This window comes from Phoxinus phoxinus, assembly GCF_949152265.1.
Source record: "Phoxinus phoxinus genome assembly, chromosome: 9".
In the NCBI taxonomy this organism is placed as follows: domain Eukaryota; kingdom Metazoa; phylum Chordata; class Actinopteri; order Cypriniformes; family Leuciscidae; genus Phoxinus; species Phoxinus phoxinus.
In genome coordinates this window covers 13061743-13083607 of record NC_136884.1, presented here as the reverse complement: position 1 = coordinate 13083607, position 21865 = coordinate 13061743, and the positions used below count along the sequence as shown (strand labels likewise).

The 21865-nt window shown below is 38.6% G+C and overlaps 1 protein-coding gene across 1 annotated transcript in view; it reads right to left on the bottom strand.

Annotated features, from left to right (window-relative positions):
• cacna1c (calcium channel, voltage-dependent, L type, alpha 1C subunit) overlaps window positions 1-21865 on the bottom strand; it is a gene marked incomplete at its 3' end in the record, with an annotated part of 124115 nt that overhangs the window by 19453 nt on the left and 82797 nt on the right. Inside the window, exons 4-20 of the mRNA XM_079622157.1 lie at window positions 13509-13648; window positions 12727-12866; window positions 11933-12094; window positions 11647-11849; window positions 9790-9893; window positions 8394-8566; window positions 5421-5511; window positions 4491-4517; window positions 3947-4107; window positions 2758-2983; window positions 2378-2579; window positions 2166-2286; window positions 1972-2086; window positions 1600-1720; window positions 775-844; window positions 322-457; window positions 62-191 (exon numbers count right to left, since the gene is read on the bottom strand). Coding sequence (XP_079478283.1) covers window positions 62-191; window positions 322-457; window positions 775-844; window positions 1600-1720; window positions 1972-2086; window positions 2166-2286; window positions 2378-2579; window positions 2758-2983; window positions 3947-4107; window positions 4491-4517; window positions 5421-5511; window positions 8394-8566; window positions 9790-9893; window positions 11647-11849; window positions 11933-12094; window positions 12727-12866; window positions 13509-13648 — 2322 coding nt within the window. The remainder of the gene's footprint in view (window positions 1-61; window positions 192-321; window positions 458-774; window positions 845-1599; window positions 1721-1971; window positions 2087-2165; window positions 2287-2377; window positions 2580-2757; window positions 2984-3946; window positions 4108-4490; window positions 4518-5420; window positions 5512-8393; window positions 8567-9789; window positions 9894-11646; window positions 11850-11932; window positions 12095-12726; window positions 12867-13508; window positions 13649-21865) is intronic.

Here is a 21865-nt window from a genome sequence, read left to right as displayed (position 1 = left end):
AGCCTCGTAACAGCAGCTCTACAAATATGATGTATATGTCAGCGTGTGTGTTCGCGTGTACCTGATTCCTGAATGAGTCATTCTTCACTGGGTCCTCCGCTGCCAGTGAAATGCTGCTCAGCAGTATAAAGAACAGGATTAAATTGGTGAAGACGTTGTGGTTTACAATCTTATGACACAAAACCCTGAACCTACAGAAGAGAGAGAGAGGTAAAAATTGGGTTTGAGAGACATTTTCGAGTGTGGACTGTAGAATACATACCGAGTGACACAACCCACTGAAGATCAAGGTCTATAGGTGTGTGTATGTGCATTACATACTTGTTACTGGGGCTGAAAATAAAGAAAGCTCTGGCTTCTGGCATGGGGATGGCTTTCTCCTTCAGCTGAATGTCGGAGAGTGGACGTGGACGAGGACCTACTGGCATCTCTGGCTCTTCCTCGTCCTCCGCTACCACTACAAAGAACAGACAAAAGAGATTTTTTTTGTGGGGGAACAAATCCACTAACTACATCAGACACTTCATTCCTCAACAGTCCAACAGAAGTCTTTTCATCAATCTAATGACCCACATTATCTAGTGAAGGTGACATGGGCCGGGAAATCAACAGTAAAGAGAAGATCATCTTTTCTCAACTGAAAAACAATTCACATCGAGTGCTCCCAGAGCTGAATAAAACATGCCTGGGCTCTTCTGTGGAATTACTTCTGTCAGTTTCCGCAGTTTTTAAAAAAAATATAAATATATTATTTAACACTTTCTTTTAACACACCTGGGAAATCGTTCACAGGATATGGATTCTTCTCTTCGTTCTCCTCCCCTGTGTACTCATCTATGTTGATCTAAAATCAGAGAAGTAAACCATTTTAAAAATGTTATAATATTAATTATTATACAATTAATAGTATTATTTTAAAATTATTCATTATTAAATTAATATTCTAAATACTTTTTTACCCAACAAATTACTGTAAAAGGAATTAATAAAAAAAAATTAATTAGAAGAATTAATTATTACAAATAAATGAACAACTACGAAGTCCCAGTGCATCTGTAAATGGCTGTGTATTCATGTATGTGTAATTTTTTCCACAATAAACAAAGATTTTAACATTTGTGTCATTTATTTATCATGTTGTTGTTACCACCATTTTAAACACAAGTCACTCTAGGCTGTGCGCCCGCTGCGCAGAATAAAGATTTGTCTTTTAGATAATAATATTTTAATTAAAATTACTTATAATAATAATAATAAGAATTAAGAATTATCTATTAGAAAAAGTCCCTGTGCATCTAAATGTAAATGCCTGCGTATTTGTGTGGTCCGTTTTTTCTTTCATTTCTTTTTCACATAATAGACAATGCATTGAGATTTTTTATGTTAATTAACTTTCTCCTTTACCGTCTTAATATTCAGAAACAAATATAAATGCAGTGTGTGGTGCTTTCAGAATGGGACTACTGGGACTATCAATTAATCCAAGCAATAATTTGAACATTAGTGATTTTAACATGTTTTTGATTCCACTCTAGGGTGTGCACTATATTCCTATTATTGCTTTATTTTGTGTTTCTATCTCTGCCTCTTGCTAGTGACCTTGGTGGCAGTTGGTGTCTCTCCATCAGAAGTGATGGATTTTAGTTCAATCTTTTCCTCTTTCTTTTCATTCTCCAGAGGTGGTTTCTCAGAGTTCTGGCGCTTCCCAGGACTAGCCGTTCTGTAAGACAGAAATCACGTCATAAATGTGTGTGTGTGCACCTCTAAGCGTCCCACTAAGCACATGTATTTACAGCTCTTCAGAGGGGCAAAAACACTTCTGTAAAATGATACTTCATTTCCTAATGAAGTCATAACCGATACACCCGTAATGAGCTCATTAAGCGAGAGACAGGAAATCCTCATAGGAAGGTTTTATAGGCCCTCAGACCATCTAAAAGCACTGCACTTTTATGAACTGAGTCACTGAACCTGGCCAGCTTCTTCCTCTCTTTCTCCTCCTCTTCCTCTTTCTGTGCTGATGTCAGACTCTCGGCGTCTGCCAGGTTGTCCACGGCAATGGCCAAGAAGACATTCAGGAGGATGTCTGTTTAGAGTTCAGGAACATCCAGGAACAGAGCTATCAGTTTTATAAGATTAGAGACAGGTGTGTTTTTTTAGGATACAGTTTCCACAGATGAAGAGGATGATGAAATAAATGCAGACGAGCATGCCAGGAAAGGAGGGCCCTCCATACGCCATGATGCCATCATACATCACAGAGTTCCAGTCCTCACCGGTTAAAATCTACAATCACAAAATAAATTCATGTCACACATGGGTCATGTTTAATGACACATGGAGAGTGTGTGTGCTGTGATTCAGACTGTGGCAGAACCTGAAAGACGGTGAGGAGAGACTGGGGGAAATTATCAAAGGTGCTGCGGCGGGTCTCATCGAAGTTGAACTTGCCACCAAAGAGCTGCATTCCAAGCAGACTGAAGATGATGATGAACAGGAAGAGCAGCAAAAGCAGGGACGCGATCGAACGCACTGAATTCAGCAGAGACGCCACCAGATTACTGAGAGAGTTCCAGTACCTGAGAATGGACAGTCAGAATGAATATTAATACAATACAAACTAGCTAAACATATACACACACACACACACACACACACACACACACACACACACACACACACACACACACACACACACACACACACACACACACACACACACACACACACACACACACACACGTCTCAAACACATACCTGGTGATCTTGAAGATGCGGAGCAGACGTACGCAGCGCAGCACAGAGATGCCGAGGGGTGACATGATCTTTGTCTCCACCAGGATGGTCTCCAGAATCCCACCGCACACCACAAAACTGTCGAAGCGGTTAAAAAGCGAGACGAAATAGGCCTGTAGGCCCAGGCTGTACATCTTCAGCAGCATCTCACCGGTAAAAAGAGCAAGCAACACCTTATTGGCGATATCTGTAGGCACATGAACAACACATCCATTCATTTTAAGATTTCTACTAATTCAAAAGTTTGGAGTTTTTAATGAAATCAATACTTTTTATTCAGCAAGGAGACATTAAAGTGATCAGAAATGACATTAAAGACATTAATACTATTACAAAAGATTTATAATTCAAATAAAAGCTGTTCTTTGGAACTGTCTATATACCATGGTTTTCCACAAAAATATTAATCGCCACAACAAGTTTCAACGTTAATAATAAAAAATGTTTTTTTCAGCAGCAAATCAGAATATTATACTGACTTCTGAAGGATCATGTGACACTGAAGACTGGAGTAATGATGCTGAAAATTCATTTAATTTATTTTAAATTTACAATTTATTTTAAATTGTAATAATATAATTACTGTTTTTAATGTATTTTTGATCAAATAAATGCAGCCTTAAGCATAAGAGACTTCTTTCAAAAACATTTTGAAAAACATCTTAGAATAGTAGTGCACATTGAGTGGATCCGAAAAAACAAATATAGTGTGACACACACAGAATCAACATTGTGCTCTTTTTTTTTACTTTTTTGAATCTACAGTAATGTAGCATTATTAACAGAGCAGCCTTGGTCGGCCAAGTACTTTTCATTTTGTCTATAGACATTTCAAAACATCTTTTAATATAGATAGACCAAACCAAGGCTATGAGATCAATCGCATAACAACATTTGACAGGGTTTCAAATACAGCAGGACAGTGGCTCTTTAGCCCTCTGAAGTTGCCCATTCCTGCTGTAGAGTGATACGAGACATGGAACACATAAAAGTAGCATTGCCAAAGGGAATTCAACTAAATACAGTATAGTTTACCAAAAGTGTATTTACAAATATTTGACCGCTCAAAGCTGCATTGTTTTATATTTCAATAGTTACAGTATTTCAGTATTGTATTATGAAATATGTACAGTATTGTAATGTTGAGTACCTTGAATATTGGTGAGCCAGTCTAGCTGCTGGTGGTGTTCTGAGGCAATGGTAAGTGTGTTCAAAAATACCAGGAAAATCACCAGCCAGTAGAACACATTTGACTTCACTGCTGCGCGGCACTTGCGCCGACATAACCGATTCCACCGGCGTGAATATCGACTGCAAAGACAGAGAGATAGAGAGACAAAGAGAAGAATGTAATATAAAAAGTTCATAATTCAAAGTATGTGCAACCTGATTCTTCAACCGGCAGTTCTTACCAGCAGGGATAAATATCCTTTCAGTATTCACTAAATACACTTTCTATAAACATAACTATGTGTGTTTCGACTGGCAGTGATTGGAAATTCTGCTGCTCTGAATTATCTTGGCATCTATAGCAAACAAGTCTGAATAATTCTGAACTTGTTCATGGATATGCAGCCACTGATTAGAGGGCAACCGTGATGATCAAAACACAACACTGGCATCAAAACACAACAAACACACACATATATATATGAGAGGCAGCCTCGCCTTCAGACGGTATGTAATGTACTAACCTGAATTTGGATTTGGAGATCCTATTTCTGGAATGGAAAACAGAATGTATTATACATTCAGAACAGACACGACATTATGAAGGACAGTGTTTCCACAGAGACAGCAGAACTGGGGGGGCAGTCAGGTGGGCTTGCTCATACATCATCACTCTTACAGCGCCCCCATGTGGAACAAAAGAGGATGAGCAGGAGCAACTGAGTGACACCCATAGACAGACAGATAGACAGATTGACAGATTGACAGATTGACAGATAGATAGATAGATAGATAGATAGATAGATAGATAGATAGATAGATAGATAGATAGATAGATAGATAGATAGATAGATATTAACAGGTCTATTTCGGTTTAGTGTGATGCATTGCCTTGACAAATGTTGTTTTCAGGAAAGACTTATAGTTTACAGGAATACATTTTTGTTCTGTTTAACTTTGTATTCACATTTGTGAGTAATTGAACAGTTCTTCTGATTTAACCGTTTAATAGATTCACTCTGTGAACAATTTTCAGTATTTGTGGGAATGTTTATATATAATAACTATTATGGCTATTGTGTTCCTATCTGTGTTTGTGACATAAAACACTGATCACTGACAGGGCAGATCAGCTGGAAAACAGACAACAGCAACAGATGCACAGAGAGAAAACGACAGTGAAGATCACGGGAGCGCCAGGAGCCGCCCACTGGGCCATGCTGACCTCGCCTGCCAGTTTACTGCCAAAAACCTGGGACTCCGTTTAAAACTAGAGCTCAACCTTTCGGCTGAGATTTCTGTAAATGTCTGAATACTGAGAAGAATATGTCTGAAGATGACTAAACATGGGGCAAAATTAATATAGGAATTAGAGAAAAGCAGAGGAGATGATCAGGAAGGAGAACAGAAGGAAGAGGAGAAAAGAGGATGAACGGAATGCTGTGGAGACTTACGCCATACGGGTACAGCAGGTCTCTCCTTCCATGTCTCCAGCTGGAGCATTATCAGTGTTCACTGACTCATTTTCACTGGCCGGCATACTCACTAAGAGAGAAAGAGAGAAAGAGAAAGAGAAAGAAAGAGAAAGAGAAAGAGAAAGAGAGAGAGAGATGAATTACCAGTAAAGACGATACTCATTGCTCATGGCTGGTTTCACACACGCGCTGACAAACAAGAAACTGTCTTCCAACCTGTAAAGAACCCTTACTTACACTTTGACAGCAAATCACAATGTATTTTCTTCACTATTTTTGAAACAGAGAAACGGAGACTAGCTAATTTTGTATATGATCCTGCAAGCATTATAAAGCTGGTTGTCAGTAATATGCACAAAAAAACCTAAAAAAATCATAACATAAAAACATACGGTAGTTGTTACTGTGCCAGTTCTTTATAACATCCAAGCCAACTTTTCGTCCATATCCATGCTCATATGTGACCTTCAACGTTTAAGATGAACCATGATTCAGATGAAAGTGCTTGCAAAGAATAAAATACCACACTTCATCAACAAACACATACTTACAACATACTATACTCTTAGTATAGTTTTATGGGTGTTGAACCTATGAATCGATCGTGATTAAACTAGGCCTTAAACAAAAAAAACAAAAACAAAAACGGAAAACAAAACAAAAAATAGTTTGACAAACTTACCCAAATATGTCATGTAAAAGATTCTGTTGCCAGCCAAAACAGTGCTAATCTACCAATCAGCATGCAGGCCTACAATTCCATCTCATTAACATGCGCAGGGGGCGGGGTCAAGCAGGATCTCTAAATTCCATGCTGCATTCTCATTGGCTCTGACCTTTTTTCCCTAATTCTATTTCTCAGATAAAAAAAACAAAAAAACATTATCAACCAGAATACACCCTTGGAAATGGGATTATGGGATTATGTTTGATCTAATATCCCGAGAGAGGATTACAGATGTCGAACAGTGACATTGCATCATTAGTACACTGATGAAGTATTTTGAAAATTAATGTATTTTAGATGCAAATGATTGTTATTCTTGTTATTTTTTCTTCTTGTTTTATTAAAGATATAAAAAATAACATAAACAGTAATGCAAATCTAGCGTAGACCGACGGGGAGAAGCAACCTGAGTCCGAAAAAAATATGTCCACAATACTTTGCATCGTGAATCTCTCTATGAACGTCTCACAATGGCTGTCAAAGAGAAACCACAGTCTCAGAGTCAGAACCATCTGGACCGTGGTGTGCACAGCAGAACTGTTTCTGTCTAAGCATCACATGCAGATTACATCAGAACAGGAGCCTGATGTGTGACTGAAATGTAATACAAAGCACCTGATTCTGATTAAAATACCTGGAGAAAGAAAAAAAACAATAACATGCTAAAAGTCCAGATATTTCAAACAGAAAAAACTTCTACCACCCCAAAAGAGCAGTGGGTCCAAATGTCAAAACTCTCAGATCTTCATGCCCATCATCATCATTCAGAAATCTAAAAGAACTGAGCAGGGAGTCCCCATCACCCTCCGTACCCAGATTGGAGGGTGAGGATGGGTTAGGGGTCAGTATAAAGGTCTGGGAGGCTTGTTGCACTTTTGCCATGCAAACGCAAAAGTAAACCGTGGTTGCTATTGAGACGCACACGCCTTACGAAGCAGAGCCGCTTTTTTCTTCACCGCTCCACGGATGTACTGTAAACGATGAGTCTTCCCTGAAAACAACAGAGCAAGACTCAAACAGTCAAAGACAGACACATTCACAGACACTGAAAGAGAGAGACGCCACCAGTCCTCTCCATCCTGAACATTTATCATTGAGCACGGCAGTCACACTCAACACTTGACATAAAACATTACTGTTCATACAAAACACACAAATAATTGGTTGCATTAATGAGGTGCAGTTCTATTTTGTGCCACTAGATGTGCGTCAGCATGTGGATTAGAGTATATGTGAATATATTGTACGTGTGTGAAAGTCCTTTCCCATCTGATCTCAGTACACAATCTCAATACACAATCTCAGGCTATGAAAAAAGTCCAAATACACACACACACACACACACACACACACACACACACACACACACACACACACACACACACACACACACACACGTACAGTATCCCTGCAAGAACTTATCGTTCGCATCTATTATTCTTAACAGATTAATTATAATTACTCTAAACAAACCCTAAGCATAAAACTGGCATTTTCAGACATCTCGCTTGATCTAGATTCTAGATCACTATCTAGATCCTCTCTGAAATTGTTATCCTTATTGAAATATCCTCACAAGGAGGTTTGGTCCGCTTCTGTTTGCTGCTTTTATCCCTAATAAGGACTGCACAGCCAGTCCACATACAAGCACAAACACGTCCATATATCCCTTTGAGTTTTGGTTTGTGGTGAGTTTCTGATGGAGAACTCTCATCCGCAGTGTACAGTAATATGAGTTAATGATTTATATCTTTCTCTCATTAAGCAGGATGAATGTATTCCAAAGGTTTTGTCCACTAGAACTTGGCAGCCAATGTGCACAGTTAATCTTTTAAGGTGAGCTGCTGTTTATTTTCAAATGGAAAACAGAGACAGAAAACTAGAATATTACCCAAAATCCACACAGTGTTTCTAATATTTCAGGATCGTTTGCATACGTAGAGAGTGAGAATGTACATCAGCCTTGCTGTGTAATGTCAGGCCTTGACCATGCATGAAGGGCCAGAGATAAAAGAAAAAAATATTTAATGTAGATGTATATAGATTTGGAAGTTTTTTCCTAAGTATAGATTAAATCAATCATTGGAACACTTAAAACATTTCAATGTCCTTTCAAAATTAATATATTAAATATGCATGGACAAAGTTCTCGCAAACAACTCCGATTCTAACAAACTAAGATCAGATCAATTCCCGACCCTGGTGCTTCCCTGCTTCGTACTTACGATTTCTAGGTTTGTCGTCATCCAGTCCCTCGTCGTCATTCTCAGGGTCGATATCCTCCGCCTGCGTGATCCAGTCCAGGTAGCCCTTTAGATCCTCCTCCAGCTGCTGCTTCTCACGGAGCTTCTGGAAATCGCCGCGAGCTTTGGCCTTTTCTCGCTCTTTAGAGAACTCTCTGAAAAGAGGAGAGACTTCTGATAAATATCCATCCTATAAACTGAATTAAGAATTAAATCATTATTTTTAAAAGTGCAATTTAAATATTATAAAAGTGATTAAAGTCAGCATAAATTGGTATTCACTAGTTCACTATACGCACTAGTTTTTGTCACCAAGGCTGCATTTATTTGATCAAAAATACAGTAAAAACATGAATAATGTAAAATAGTACAATTTAAAATAACTGTTTACTATAGTAACATATCTTAAAATGACTCTCCAGTAAAATTACTCCAGTCTTCAGTTTCACATGATCCTTCAGAAATCATTCTAATATGTTGATTTAGTGCTCAAGAAACATTTTGTATGTCGAAAAAAAAAGTTCTGCTACTTAAACATTGTGCCGCACAAAAGAACAGCATTTCCTTACAATAAACATTATAAATGCCTTTTGTGTCACCTTTGATAAATGTAATGCATCCTTGATTTTTTTAAATTTCTATAAAAACAAATCTTACGGATCCCAAACTTTTGTACATTAGTGTATTTCTTGCATGAAACAGAACAAGATATTCAACAAGAAAATCCAATTAAATTTTAATTCAATAGGTTCAAAGCTGATTTCATGTTGACTTTTGGGCACATTTTGAAGAAGTATGATTCAATTCATAGCAAAGTTGGCTATAAAATGCACACATGTATTAGATAAGAGTGTCATCAGAAACCAATTTTTTATAGAAAGAGAAAAAAGAAACAAAACGCCTCTGATCCTTCATTGTTTACATGTGTTAAACAGAAAAGACACAGAGCTCTCTCACACACACTCTCTCCGACAAAGGATAAAAATTCAGTTAGAAAGAGAGGAAAAAATATGGAGAGAGAATGAATGAGTGTCCCTTACCCGCTTAAAACCCCAAGAACCAAATTAAGAACAAAAAAGGAGCCAATGATGATTAAAGTGACAAAATAAAGCCACGGCCAGGAATTCCCTACAGCATCATTGACCTGGGAATGGAGGGAAGGGTTGAAATATGGGGAGAGAGGGGGATGGATGGATGGAGGGGTACAGAGGGATGAATGATCGATTAGTATGTGTCTGCTGGACATGGACAGTGCTACACAAACCCTCTGTGGCTCGCTCAATCCCAGTGCTTTAAGAAAAAAAAACGTTGGATGGTTCAGTCAGAGCTTGTTGTATTGTCCACAGAAAACACACACAACTCAGCACACAATGCTTACCCGCTCAACACACCCAGAACCAGATTTAGAACGAAAAAGGATCCAAAGATGACCAGACTGACAAAATAGACCCACGGAAGCTCATAACCCATGGCATCCTGCATCTGAGACGAGGAGGGGACAGTTAGAAAAAAAGACAGAAGAGTGGAGAGAAGAGGAAGACAGTCAGCAGAAACGAGTGCAGTGAACAGCACATGCTTGTCCCTCTGAAACCCAGAACATCAAGCAAACCCAAGCATAGAGCATCTTCAACAGAGAGAAAGACAGAGAGAGAGAGAGAGAGAGAGAGAGAGAGAGAGAGAGAGAGAGAGAGAGAGAGAGAGAGAGAGAGAGAGAGAGAGAGAGAGAAACGTTCAGCCGAGTCTGTTTGACTGTGTTAAAGGATGTCATCAGGAAAACCGTCAATCACTTTAAGTATCTGTGAGAGTGCAGAAGACTGAGATACAGTATAGATGGCCTGTAGAGATCAGCAGTGATATAATCACACACACAGGGCTAAACGGGGGTTTTTTATGCTAGCGAGTCGGGTAAGTAGTCCTGATTTTTACTTGCCTTGCAAACATTTTCAATGGCTCCACCATACAAGAATGTTCAATGTTTAGTTTTAGCAAGGGTTTTATATATTTGATAGAAATATACTGATTATATACTAAAATTATAGGTTTACAAATAATTTACTAATTATTAGTGCACTAAAATATTTTTTTCTTTACAAAGAGCAAAGTGTAACACACTGGAAATTATATAGCTTTAATATAACTTAAAGCATAAAAACTCTTTTGCTGGAAAATAATTCATAATTTGTAGTTTTCAACACATTCTTACTGATGTTTAGCAAGTTATTTCTACAAATTTAAAACATTATCTTGGTGAAAAATTGACCGAATAATTTTCAATGTAACCAAAGGTTTAAGTATATAAATGGATGTACAAAATCAATAAATGTAAAATTTTCAGTGGCAAAGCAGCATTGGACAGTGAGTCATCCTTGTTGTTAAGCCCTAACCTACACACCACACACCTAGTCCAAAACAATAAAAAATACTACCGTAATACAAATACAAATAGAAATAAAAAAGCAAATATATAAATATATGCACTAAATAAATAAATAAAAGAATGCAACGAAGGAAAAAATAATTGAGATGGGAGGAAAAATCATTTATCAATGATTTTGCGTTCTCTCGCAAATGTATTGTGTTCCCCCAAGAAATGTTAAGTGAGTGAACGCAAAGTTTCACGGGGGAACACAAAAGTTGACAAATCATTTTTTCTCCCATCTCATAAATATTTTTTCCCCTCACATGTCCCTTTAGGGTCTCTGTAACAAACAAACAAACAAACAAACAGACAGATAAACAAATACACGAAATGTGAAAATAATGTGTGCAGGATTCCTAATAGAATTTCTATTATAATTTGGAACTAAGAATGCAGATCCTTTTAAAATATCTGAAATTCTTACAACATTTTTATTTGAACTTTATCAGAAACTCAGAATGTCAAAATGTCCATCCATAATAATGGAAATCACATGGGGGAAAATTTTATGCATTTAAATAGTTTAAATGTTATGCATTTTATCTTGTAGGTAATCATTATAGTCCTATTGACAATTGTATGTTCTAAAATACCAAGATTTTGCGTGAAATCCTATGAGAACATTCCCATTATGTTATATTAGGATTCCCTTTAGAAATTCCAATAGGGTTCCTTTATGATTTTTAACTAAGAATACTGGGAAATATTCCTAACCCTACCTCATTCATATGCTGTGCATGTCTTGCTGTAACTGGACCATGTTTGCTCATGTGTACAATCATGAGGAGTGGTGTGCCATTACTGGAGCAGACTCACCCAGTACAGGACGTCAGTCCAGCCCTCCATCGTGATGCATTGAAACACAGTCAGCATGGCAAATGCAAAATTATCAAAGTTTGTGATTCCGTCATTTGGACCCTCCCATCCCATCATGCACTGCGTTAAGTTGCCCGGGGAGCAGTGTCGTCCATGGGCGGAGCTTGGGGCGCAGGGGGCTGGCTTCTCTTCAGATATAGGACCTGAACGAAAACAGGATTTTTTTCCGTTTATATGGGTGAAAACCAGGGGCTAATGACTAGAACGCTAAAGATAAAGTCCTGACCTTTGTGTCCATCTTTGAAGAAAAAACAGGTTCTGTGCATCTTGCCCATGAAGAGCTCGAGGCCGATGATGGCATAAATGATGATGACGAACAGAACGAGCAGAGCGATGTGCAGGAGGGGAACCATGGCTTTAATGATGGAGTTCAGCACCACCTGTAAACCTGCAACCACAAAAGGAAATCAATCTAAAAAAAGCTCGAAGAAATAATTTTCTTCATGGATGGTTTTCTTTGTTTTATGAGTGAAGTGCAAAGTATCTGTTAATACTTTGGAACATGATCAATAATAAAATGATCATGTACAGTCAGCTGATCATTATCAGGAATCTCATTGTGAAGTGAAGCCAGAACAGGATCTAACGGATGGTCGATTACAGTGTACAGTTTAACAGTCATTATACTTAAGTGTTGAAAAAAACATTTGACTGCAGAATAAAGCAACTGCCTAAACAGAAGTATTCCAGAGAGACGCATAATAACGGGTAATGAACAGACACATTCTGGACAAATTTGCCAATCAAAAAGGAAATGGATTTTCCTACATAACAATAAAAAGCTGTGCTTGCACCTCCTGATAACAACAGCTTAATAGAGTTTTGACTTCTGAATTTCTGGGTTGTGATTACTGAATCTACATTTTTGTAGAATCGTTTCAGATCCTCCCACAGAAAGGACATTTAAATTCATGTTCTCTGTTTCTCAGCCCTGACTCATGAACGACTTACTCAGCAATCATCAGATGAGAGAAAGAGAGAGAGAGTGTGAGTGTGTGTGTGTATGTGTGTGTTACTCACTAGGTACTCCAGACACGAGTCTCAGAGGTCTCAACACTCTAAAGGCTCGCAGGGCTTTTACATCAAACCCCGCAGCCTTGCCTCCCATTGAAGTCCCACCGTCTCCTTTAGTGGCCTGCTCTAATATTGCACTGAAGAGCCTGAAAGAGAGAATGAAAGAGGAAGTTACTGACTCATTATCATTTTACATTCCAGATTTCAAAATATTTTAACTAATTAAAGTAATTTGTCGTTTAAGTCTTTAAATGATAGCAATCTTGACTTTACTCAGGATGCAGCATCATGCAAAATAAAACAGCTTTTTCCGATGTGAAAAGTCCATGTGAATGGGAAGATGTTTTTCTATTTTGAATGAGACATTGAAATAAACTATTACATTCAGACAATTAGTGTGAGTGACTTTTTTATTGGGAATCCCAAAAAATAGTTTTCAGCAGGTCCTGGAAATGAACTGTATGTTCAGATAAAAGTAACTCATTGTCATCGGCGACAGATGGGGGCAAAGGATGAATAATATATATGACAGAAAATAAAATAATATACCGGTATATATTTTTTAATATATTATTTTCCAAATCTGTGCGCAGCTTTTATATTTACCACTTCAGATGTGCAAACGCAAAGATGCTATTCACTGATGCGATATCGCTTATTTTTTTAGTGATTATATCACTGCGTTATATTTTTCTTTATTAAAATGTGTGATGTTTCCATGATAACTCAAACCATACACTAAATCGTCCATATGTGTATCAAGGGTTACACAGGGTTCTTGTACTCACCCTACCACCACAATGATGAAATCCAACAGGTTCCAGCCATTCCGCAAGTACGCGTTAGGATGACACAGCAGCCCGTATGCAATAACTTTCAGAAACGCCTCCACCGTAAAAATGATCAGAAAGAGATACTCCACCCGTTCCTAGACAGACAAAACAGAGAGAAAGAGGATATTAGTTCTCTAATTGCATCATCTCTAATATCTTTAAACGTAAAGCCGCCCGAAGCTCTGAACCAACATCAGAAAATGCACTGAGCCATTTGTCTGCATGACATTTTATTACAGATCAGGCCTATCAGAAGAGAACAGATATCACACGCACAAACACACAGAATGTCGCTGCACCAGAGACACTGTGTTCGAGTGGATTATAGAGCAGAAATGCTGCGTCTGTAAATGCCAGATGAATTTCAGTCTTTGCTGACTGTCTCCCAACTTTCCTGTGAGAATCAAAACACAGACATTCATCTCTGAGGATGTGTCTAGAGCTACAGGACTGTGGGAAAAAAGCGATTTCAGACGTGATTTGTTTCAAACGAAGGCCGTCAATTGATTCATTGATAATAGTAATTTCATATCAATATTTGCTGGAAAAGAATATATAAAATTGTAATAAATTATATAATTAGTTTTTAATAATAATGAAAGAGACTTAAAAGAGACTTAAAGCTCAACTGTTACGCTCAGAAATAACATTTAGACCATTACACATTCAGTGGGAAGCAAAAAATAATAATCTTAAGATAAAGGTCAAAATAGTTTCTACACACATAAAGGAGAACATTAGCTTGGAAATTACCATAAATGTCATTGTAGCTGAGTTTTATTACAAAAACAATAAAATCTGCTGGCAATTTCCTTTGTGGATGGGATAGTGGACTGAACATCATGATAAGACTTCATTTTAAGGAACTAGTCAATTTAAAACTTGAACACATGTAGATGATTCACTGCAGAGCTGCACTCTGAATCAAACTCTCATTCAGATGAGAAAAACATGTTTCTTAGTAAAAGAAACACTAGTATACAGAGCCAAATGTTGCTTACATTTCAAATGGATTAGTCAACCTTTTTTTAACACAAACTTAAAAAAAAAAAATGTACACGAAAGCAGTTAATTAATGAGTCCAATAAATGTATCTGTTAATTTTATACTGTATATAATGTTATAATATATATAATGACCTTTGTATAGATAATTTAAAATTATTTTGTGTTTAAAATAATAATAATTCAACAATAAAAAATAAAAAAAACACTAAATGTGTGTTAATAATGATGGATTTTCAACAGATATTGAACAGGAGCAGAATGGTGTTTAGTTTGTGTGGAATCACATGTTTAAATCACTGCTTTGAAAACAGGGTTAAATGATGCTGTTATCACCTACTTTACTGTACACTAAACTCTGAGATCCGGAATCAATCCGAGGCTCTTAAATTAATTAAGCTCAATTACTGACAAGAGCCCTCGGTCATCAGCGCAATCAACACCACAGCAATCCATTACACACACACAGACAGACAAACACACACACACACATGCACACACATAACATCTAACAATTACATTTAAATACACAGATGAATCTGCTGTATTAGATTTAATCATGGATTCAATTTGCTATCCTGTTCTCTTTATTCACTCCGTGTTCTACAATGTGATTGGATAAGACGTATCCATGCAGTCTAACTAGAACACATACAGTCTTGCTTGACTCCACCCTTTTTCTCCCGATTTGCTGTGTGTGTGGATGTAGGAGGTCAGAGGTCGTGGGAGCTGGACTGAGACGGTCTAGTCCCCTGAGATCTGTTTGGGTCTACAGAACAAAATAAGGCCTCCAACTATTCTCACTGAGAGAGACAGAAATATTCCCATGGCTTGACCTGTCAACAGTAACTTTTACAAAATACGTTAACTGTAGGGATCGTCAATCTGTTCTCAATAGTTCATGGGTCTTCCCAAAATCCAGATTTGGGCGCATGAGTTCTCAGATCCATTCACAACCTGCCAGAATCCTCTTCTTTCCTGCACATCAGTAACAAGTACCAGGGTTGTGTAAAGTGTAAAATGGAGTAATGCTGAAATGACTCCTGATTGTGGTCCCACTCACTGTTTAAAGGGATCCGGAGTAATCAAATTTGCAAATGGTTGGATGTACTATAAAAACATACTGTAATGTTCAAAACTCAAAACTGCCCAGTACTTCTCAGTCCAAAGAGACCATTTATTGAAGCTAAGCTACAAAAATCAACTCCAATTTCCAAAATCAGCTTGGAAAACACCTCACATCCCATGCAATCTCATTCACATGCAGAGGACTTTACATAGGCTATGCGTTTTAAAGCCATATCAGCAAAAATCATACAGTTTCATTCTAAGTGTCAGAGAGAGGGTGGAAAATAGTCATGAAATATATATATATATATTTTTTAATACTGATTAGCATTATGTGGACCTGAGGGGGGAAATTAATTGCATAAATCGTGAAAAGATCCCTTTTAAACCAAGCATTACTTCCTTTTAAAGAGTCAATATTCTCTCAAAATTATTTCAGTATTCTCTCCACCAGCCTTAATTTGTGCTAAACACATCTATATATCATTCCATCAGGGGACAATATCACGCCAATCACAACAGTCCCATATCTAATCTCTCCTTGTAAGATATCTGTGAGGACAATGAAGATAAAGAGAGTATGTGTTTGTGTTTATGTGTGTTATGACTTCATAATTATGAGTTTACGCTGCATATCCTTCAGCAAGACTGACCGGCTGCTCTCTGAAAGACGGAGCGAGAGCGAGAGAGACAGAGAAAGTGTAAGTGAGATAGAGCGATTTACAGGGCTACTCACTCATGCCCATAATTGCAGCAATAGCACATTTAAAAAGGTCAATTTAAGCCTGGAGTAGCGTAAGATATCCGTGTGAGTGAGTATGTATTATTAAGACTCTTAGAAGGCGAGACGTGTTAGTTCCTTTGAACCAGCTGGCACAGAGACAGACACACACACACTCAGAGGCATCTAGCACAGTGCTCAGGTTCTGCCTCTGATCCAAGACCTTTCCCGGACACACACGTTGGGTTTTCATGTATTATGGGGACTTACCATAGACAATGATTTTTATACTGTACAAACTGTATATTCTGTCCCCCGACACTAACCCTACCACTAAACCTACCCATCACAGAAAACTTTCTACATTTTTACTTGAAAAAAACTAAAAACTAATTTAGAATGATTTATAAGCGGTTTTCCTCATGGGGACCAAAAACTATACCCACAAGGACAAGGATTTCGGATATTGCCATCTTTTGTCCTCATAACGTAGGGTTTACCAGGCCACACACACGCACGCACACGTCACATCTAATAACAGTATCATAAAGTGGTAAATATGACTTTTGCACCACATTGCAAATGTTCACATATGATAGTTTTGTGTGAGAAATCGTGATCTTTATCACGGGAACGTAAAACTTTTGCAAACGAATGTAAACTTTCTTGAGGGAACACATAAGTTTTGCAAGTGAGTGCAAACCAATTATGGTATCATTTATTTTAATCATTTCCGTTGACGTTGTGAATAAAAAAAAAAAGTTTCACACTGATGAGTGCCATCAGGTTTGACGTAGTTGTCGTCAAATTCCATTCGTTTTTGAGTGTTGTATTCAAACAAGATGCACCAGTCTGAATATGTGGAAGGAAAAACATTTACTTTATGTTTTTATCATCCTTTCTGTAGCTTGTAAGCCGTGAGCACTATTAAATGCTGTGGATGACAGAATATTACTTTTTTGGGTATTCCTTTAACTCGCATCTGCACTCAGTAACAGCAATAAAGTTGTTTAACTGGTTTGCAGCCCATCCCTTTCTTTTTCCACTCTCTAAAAAGTGAACAGCAACGATGCAGGCGAACAAAATAGATGAGAGAAGACATGATAAAAGAATCGAAGGAAGAGCAGAGAGGCAAAAATGAGAAGTAAATGAGAGGAGGAGGGGAGAGATGGAGGGATGCAGACAGGAGAGGTGAGCTGTGCGGCTCTCTGGATGACAGTCACGATAATTCAATTTTCTGTGATGGGTGCACAAACGGGGCCGCGAGCCAATCAAATTACAAGGAGCTGCTCGGGGGACAGAACCTCCCGATCTTTGTGACCTTACCTTTATGCCCAGTCTGTCTGTAACCAAGGTAACAGGATTTGCGGTCAGCAGATGCCATGTCAGACGCACCAACCCACAAGTCATTTCTGACGGACAAATGATGTCACAAAGCAACACACTGTTCCTTAGTTAGGGACACGGCAGTTTATAGAAACACTCTTTTTGTCTTGACAGCATGGACAAAATAAAGTGGACAGGAACAAGTGAATGAAGACGCAAGCCAAATTCAAACTCGGACACATGCACTAACTTCTAAATGGCTCCGGCAACAGGCTTTGCATCTACTACGTTCCTGCTGGGTTTGTGCAAGTGCTTGTGTGATCATTTGGTTACAGCTGTGACATGCTCTTCATTTGTATCGGGTTTATATTCCCATGTGGCCGAAGAACCTGCGAGAAACGACATGATGAATTAGGAGATTTTAGTTGAAGTCCTGACTCAGATTAAATATTGACTGTACGCACAGAGTTAAATAGTGCTCTCGGGAGCCGTACACGTTGCAAAACCCACAGCATGCTGCTGTCAGTTTCCATGACAACCAGAGCCCATCTTGGTCTCCATGGAGACAGCTGGTGAGCAGCAGCCTGCTGTGAATCCTGCGTATGCGTGTAAGTGTTCGCACGTGTGTGGCTCGGCTCATTTCACCGAGGAAAGCCGCTCTCCGTCGTTACCCCACGCCACACGGCTCACTGCGACAGGAAGTTACACGTCACATGCGTGCTTACCACACCTGTAGTCATCAACACACAAGGAAGCTTTCAGCCTTTATGGTCTCGCAAATCTGTTCCATTTTATTCTTTTCATTCAGAGTCACTGTAGCATGCATCTACTGCAGGAGAAAGAAAAAGTAGGCGAATAGACCCGTTCTAACTATTGGGATGTATCCTAAACTGCATTTGAAGTACTTAAACCATTTTTATTATTAAATTGTTATTAATATAAATTTTTTACCTGTTAACTGTCAGTGTCCTGGGCACTTTTTTATTGCCTTTTTTCCCCTATGACATATTTTAGTAATCATCATAAATAATATAGGTATCATTTGAAAGCTGAAACACTCAAAATGCATCCTGTGAAAACAGTTTTGACATTGCTTTACCGTGGAAACTGTTCTTTAAAACCTTTTAGTTTAACTTAAAATTTGGAACACAACTTGGTTAGACATTATGGCTTAGATTTTCTAGCAATTTTAGACTCAGAATGACCTTGTTTTTACACTAAAAATAATAATTAGATGAGTGTCTTCTCATCAAAGATATCAACATTATGCCTGTATTCCAAACCATTATGAATTACCATTTAAAGGGGACATATGAAAATCTGACTTTTTTCCGTGTTTAAGTGCTATTCCCTGCTGCATACCAACCCAGAAAATGTGAAAAGTGACAACCGAGTAACTTTTTTTAATAAGCCTTTCTCTATGCTATGTAAGCATGTCTAACAAAAAATGATCAGATTTCGCTCCCCATAATATAACCGCCCCTTAATCTGACTGCACGTTTCCACCCACGGCACCCCCATTTGGCTTTCGCAAGCGACAACAGTGTAACCAGTTCTAATGCTATGGCAAAAGTTCGAGCAAAGCATGCACACTGTTCTGTCGTTGGTTGCACAGACGAGCACATAACACTATTTTACCCAAAAAAATTCACAGCTGTCTTATAAAGACAGGTGTGTGTGTCAACTTTTGTAAAAGTTAAACATGACGATACACGCAAGTCGATTAGATTAATTAATGTAACTCCACAACAACTACATAAATGCAGCCACTAACCATTCAGAAATGTCCAGGTGTGTCTAAAAGTTGCATGAGTCTCTCCGTAAGGCTGGACTCCAAAACTGGTTATTTCTGAGATTTCGGGTTTTGTTATAGCTGGAGAGACTAATGGTGCGTTCTATTACAGTATTTATCCATGTTAGAGTTTCAACTAGGAAGACAGACGTTGCCTAGCAACACGCACCAACACGCCCCCTTTCCTTGGATTTCGCCGCTCGGAAGTCGGACAACCGTGAGGACACAGAGCAAGAATTCCGATATGGAATCCAAGATGGCTGCACCCTGTGTGGCTTGTTTTCATTGTTTTTGGACCGCTTTGGTTGTTTAAATGATGATTTTAATCACTCGTATTACTGCAATACACACAAAAAGTGCTTTTTTGCTCACACCCAAAATGGGGCAAATTTGACAATATAATGGATGATATGGGGGGTATTTTGAACTGAAATTTCCAAGGGGGTAATCCATCAGCCGGAAACCGAAGCTTCCCCGAGGGCCGCCATTGATTAGCAGACCATCACCTGCTGTTGGCATTCCATTGATTCCCATTCATTCTAAAGATACACGACAATGTATAAAAGGCTCCATTACCTTTTATCTTACGTTATGGCCCTGTAGAAGCCGTTTTTGTAAAAATAGACTTTCTGTCGCACAGTCGAGAAATTACCGTATAGACCCTAGACTGTAAAAAAAGATGGACAACGCCCCTTCGCTCTCTTCCATTGGTGAGAACTTTAGCCGCCACTGTCCCGATTTGGCATCGCAGTAGCGATCTCGGGACCAGACCAGCGCAGTGGTGAGCAGGAAGTAAAGCAGTGAAATCAACGCCCCGCCCTCACTCTCGCGAAATGCACTCTCCCTGCACTTTTCAAGTGGCCTATGTCTGCTCCGTTGCTCCGTTCTGCTCCAATGTTGATGTCTGTTGATTGCAGTACGACAAGAGGCTTGTTAAAATAAAGTAAATACTATCTCGTCAGTCCTCCAAAGATCCCGAAAAAAAGTTTGTTGGTGCTTCAGTGACTACTTCACTCAGAGAATCTGTCAATCACAGCTGTCAATCATGACGTTACACCACCGTTTTTATAGCATCACGTAACTAACTAAAAACAAACTTATTTTAAAAACAGACACTTGAACTTATATCAGTGTGGAAAAAACGACAACAAATGACAGAAACCACCTTTGAAAAAAAAGATATTTGAAGTGTAATTTAATTGTTTAGTTGGTCTCACGTCCCGTTGAAAAACACGGGGAGGCAAGGTTTATGACCTATACTAGAACCAGCCACCGGGGGCGATCGAGACGTTTTGGCTTCACTTTTCAGGGCTTGTACGGCACGCTTGGTATAGACAGGCGGAGAAGCTCGGCAACCAATCGGGGGGACCTGGAGGCATAAAGTCCGATAAAGTCAAGGGAGAAGCCCATAGAGAGTCATAAAGTTGATCCTGTTGCTAGCTCATGGACAGCTCCTACTCACGCTCTCCGTCTCTGCGAGATTCGGAAGGGACTTATTCAGATTTCTCTCAGCACAGCCACTAGAAGACTTACAACTGTCAGACAGGTTGCTCATTTTTGTGGAAATAATGATACCATTCAAACATTTGGATGGTTTTGATTTTATATACATATGTATAGGTATCTTTATTATAATTTCTATAATGTTGTATCATTTTTATTCTTTTTATTATGAATTATAAATGTTTTTTTTTTATTTGGGTTGGCTGCAGTGCAAACAACAACTTGAAAACTCAGCTGAAGTCTCTGCCAAACGTTTGTGACGGCAATGCGCAAACAGTAAGCAGCAATCCTACCAAGAATTGTGATTCTTTACCCGTGTCTCTTTTTCAGCAAATCATGTGAAGACTATTGGCCAAACATCTTGAACTGAGCTACCTTTTTATAATGTGCCTCCCCCACTTTTCCAAACGTTCCTGTGCTCCTGGACTAAACCCAAACAAACCTAGACAAACTATCCAAACTGAACCTGCTCTAAAACCAGATATGAAGGGAGTTCTGGCAGTGTCGTAATTTCTCCAGAAATAACATCACTAGGTCTATTCATCATCACACTGCACCGACACCAGCAGCCCAGAGCGTGTGTGTGTGTGTGTGTGTGTGTGTGTTTGAGAGAGAAATTATTTATGGTGCAGTGCTCAAATGCTATCTAAAAGTGACTGCCAAATTCCACCCACTCTCCCTACACTAATATAATAATAATAATCGACATGGGGCGGGGATCATATTTTCTCTGAGTGTGTGTATATTTAAGGAAGGACCCTGATGGGTCTATTACTCTCATAATTCCCCCATGACGATATGTCTCATTGGCCAAAACGGATCACTGCGCAAAGTTCGACCAATCGGAGGTGAACGACTGAGAAAAGAGGAGGAACGCTCTGTTCCGCTGCATTTTTCA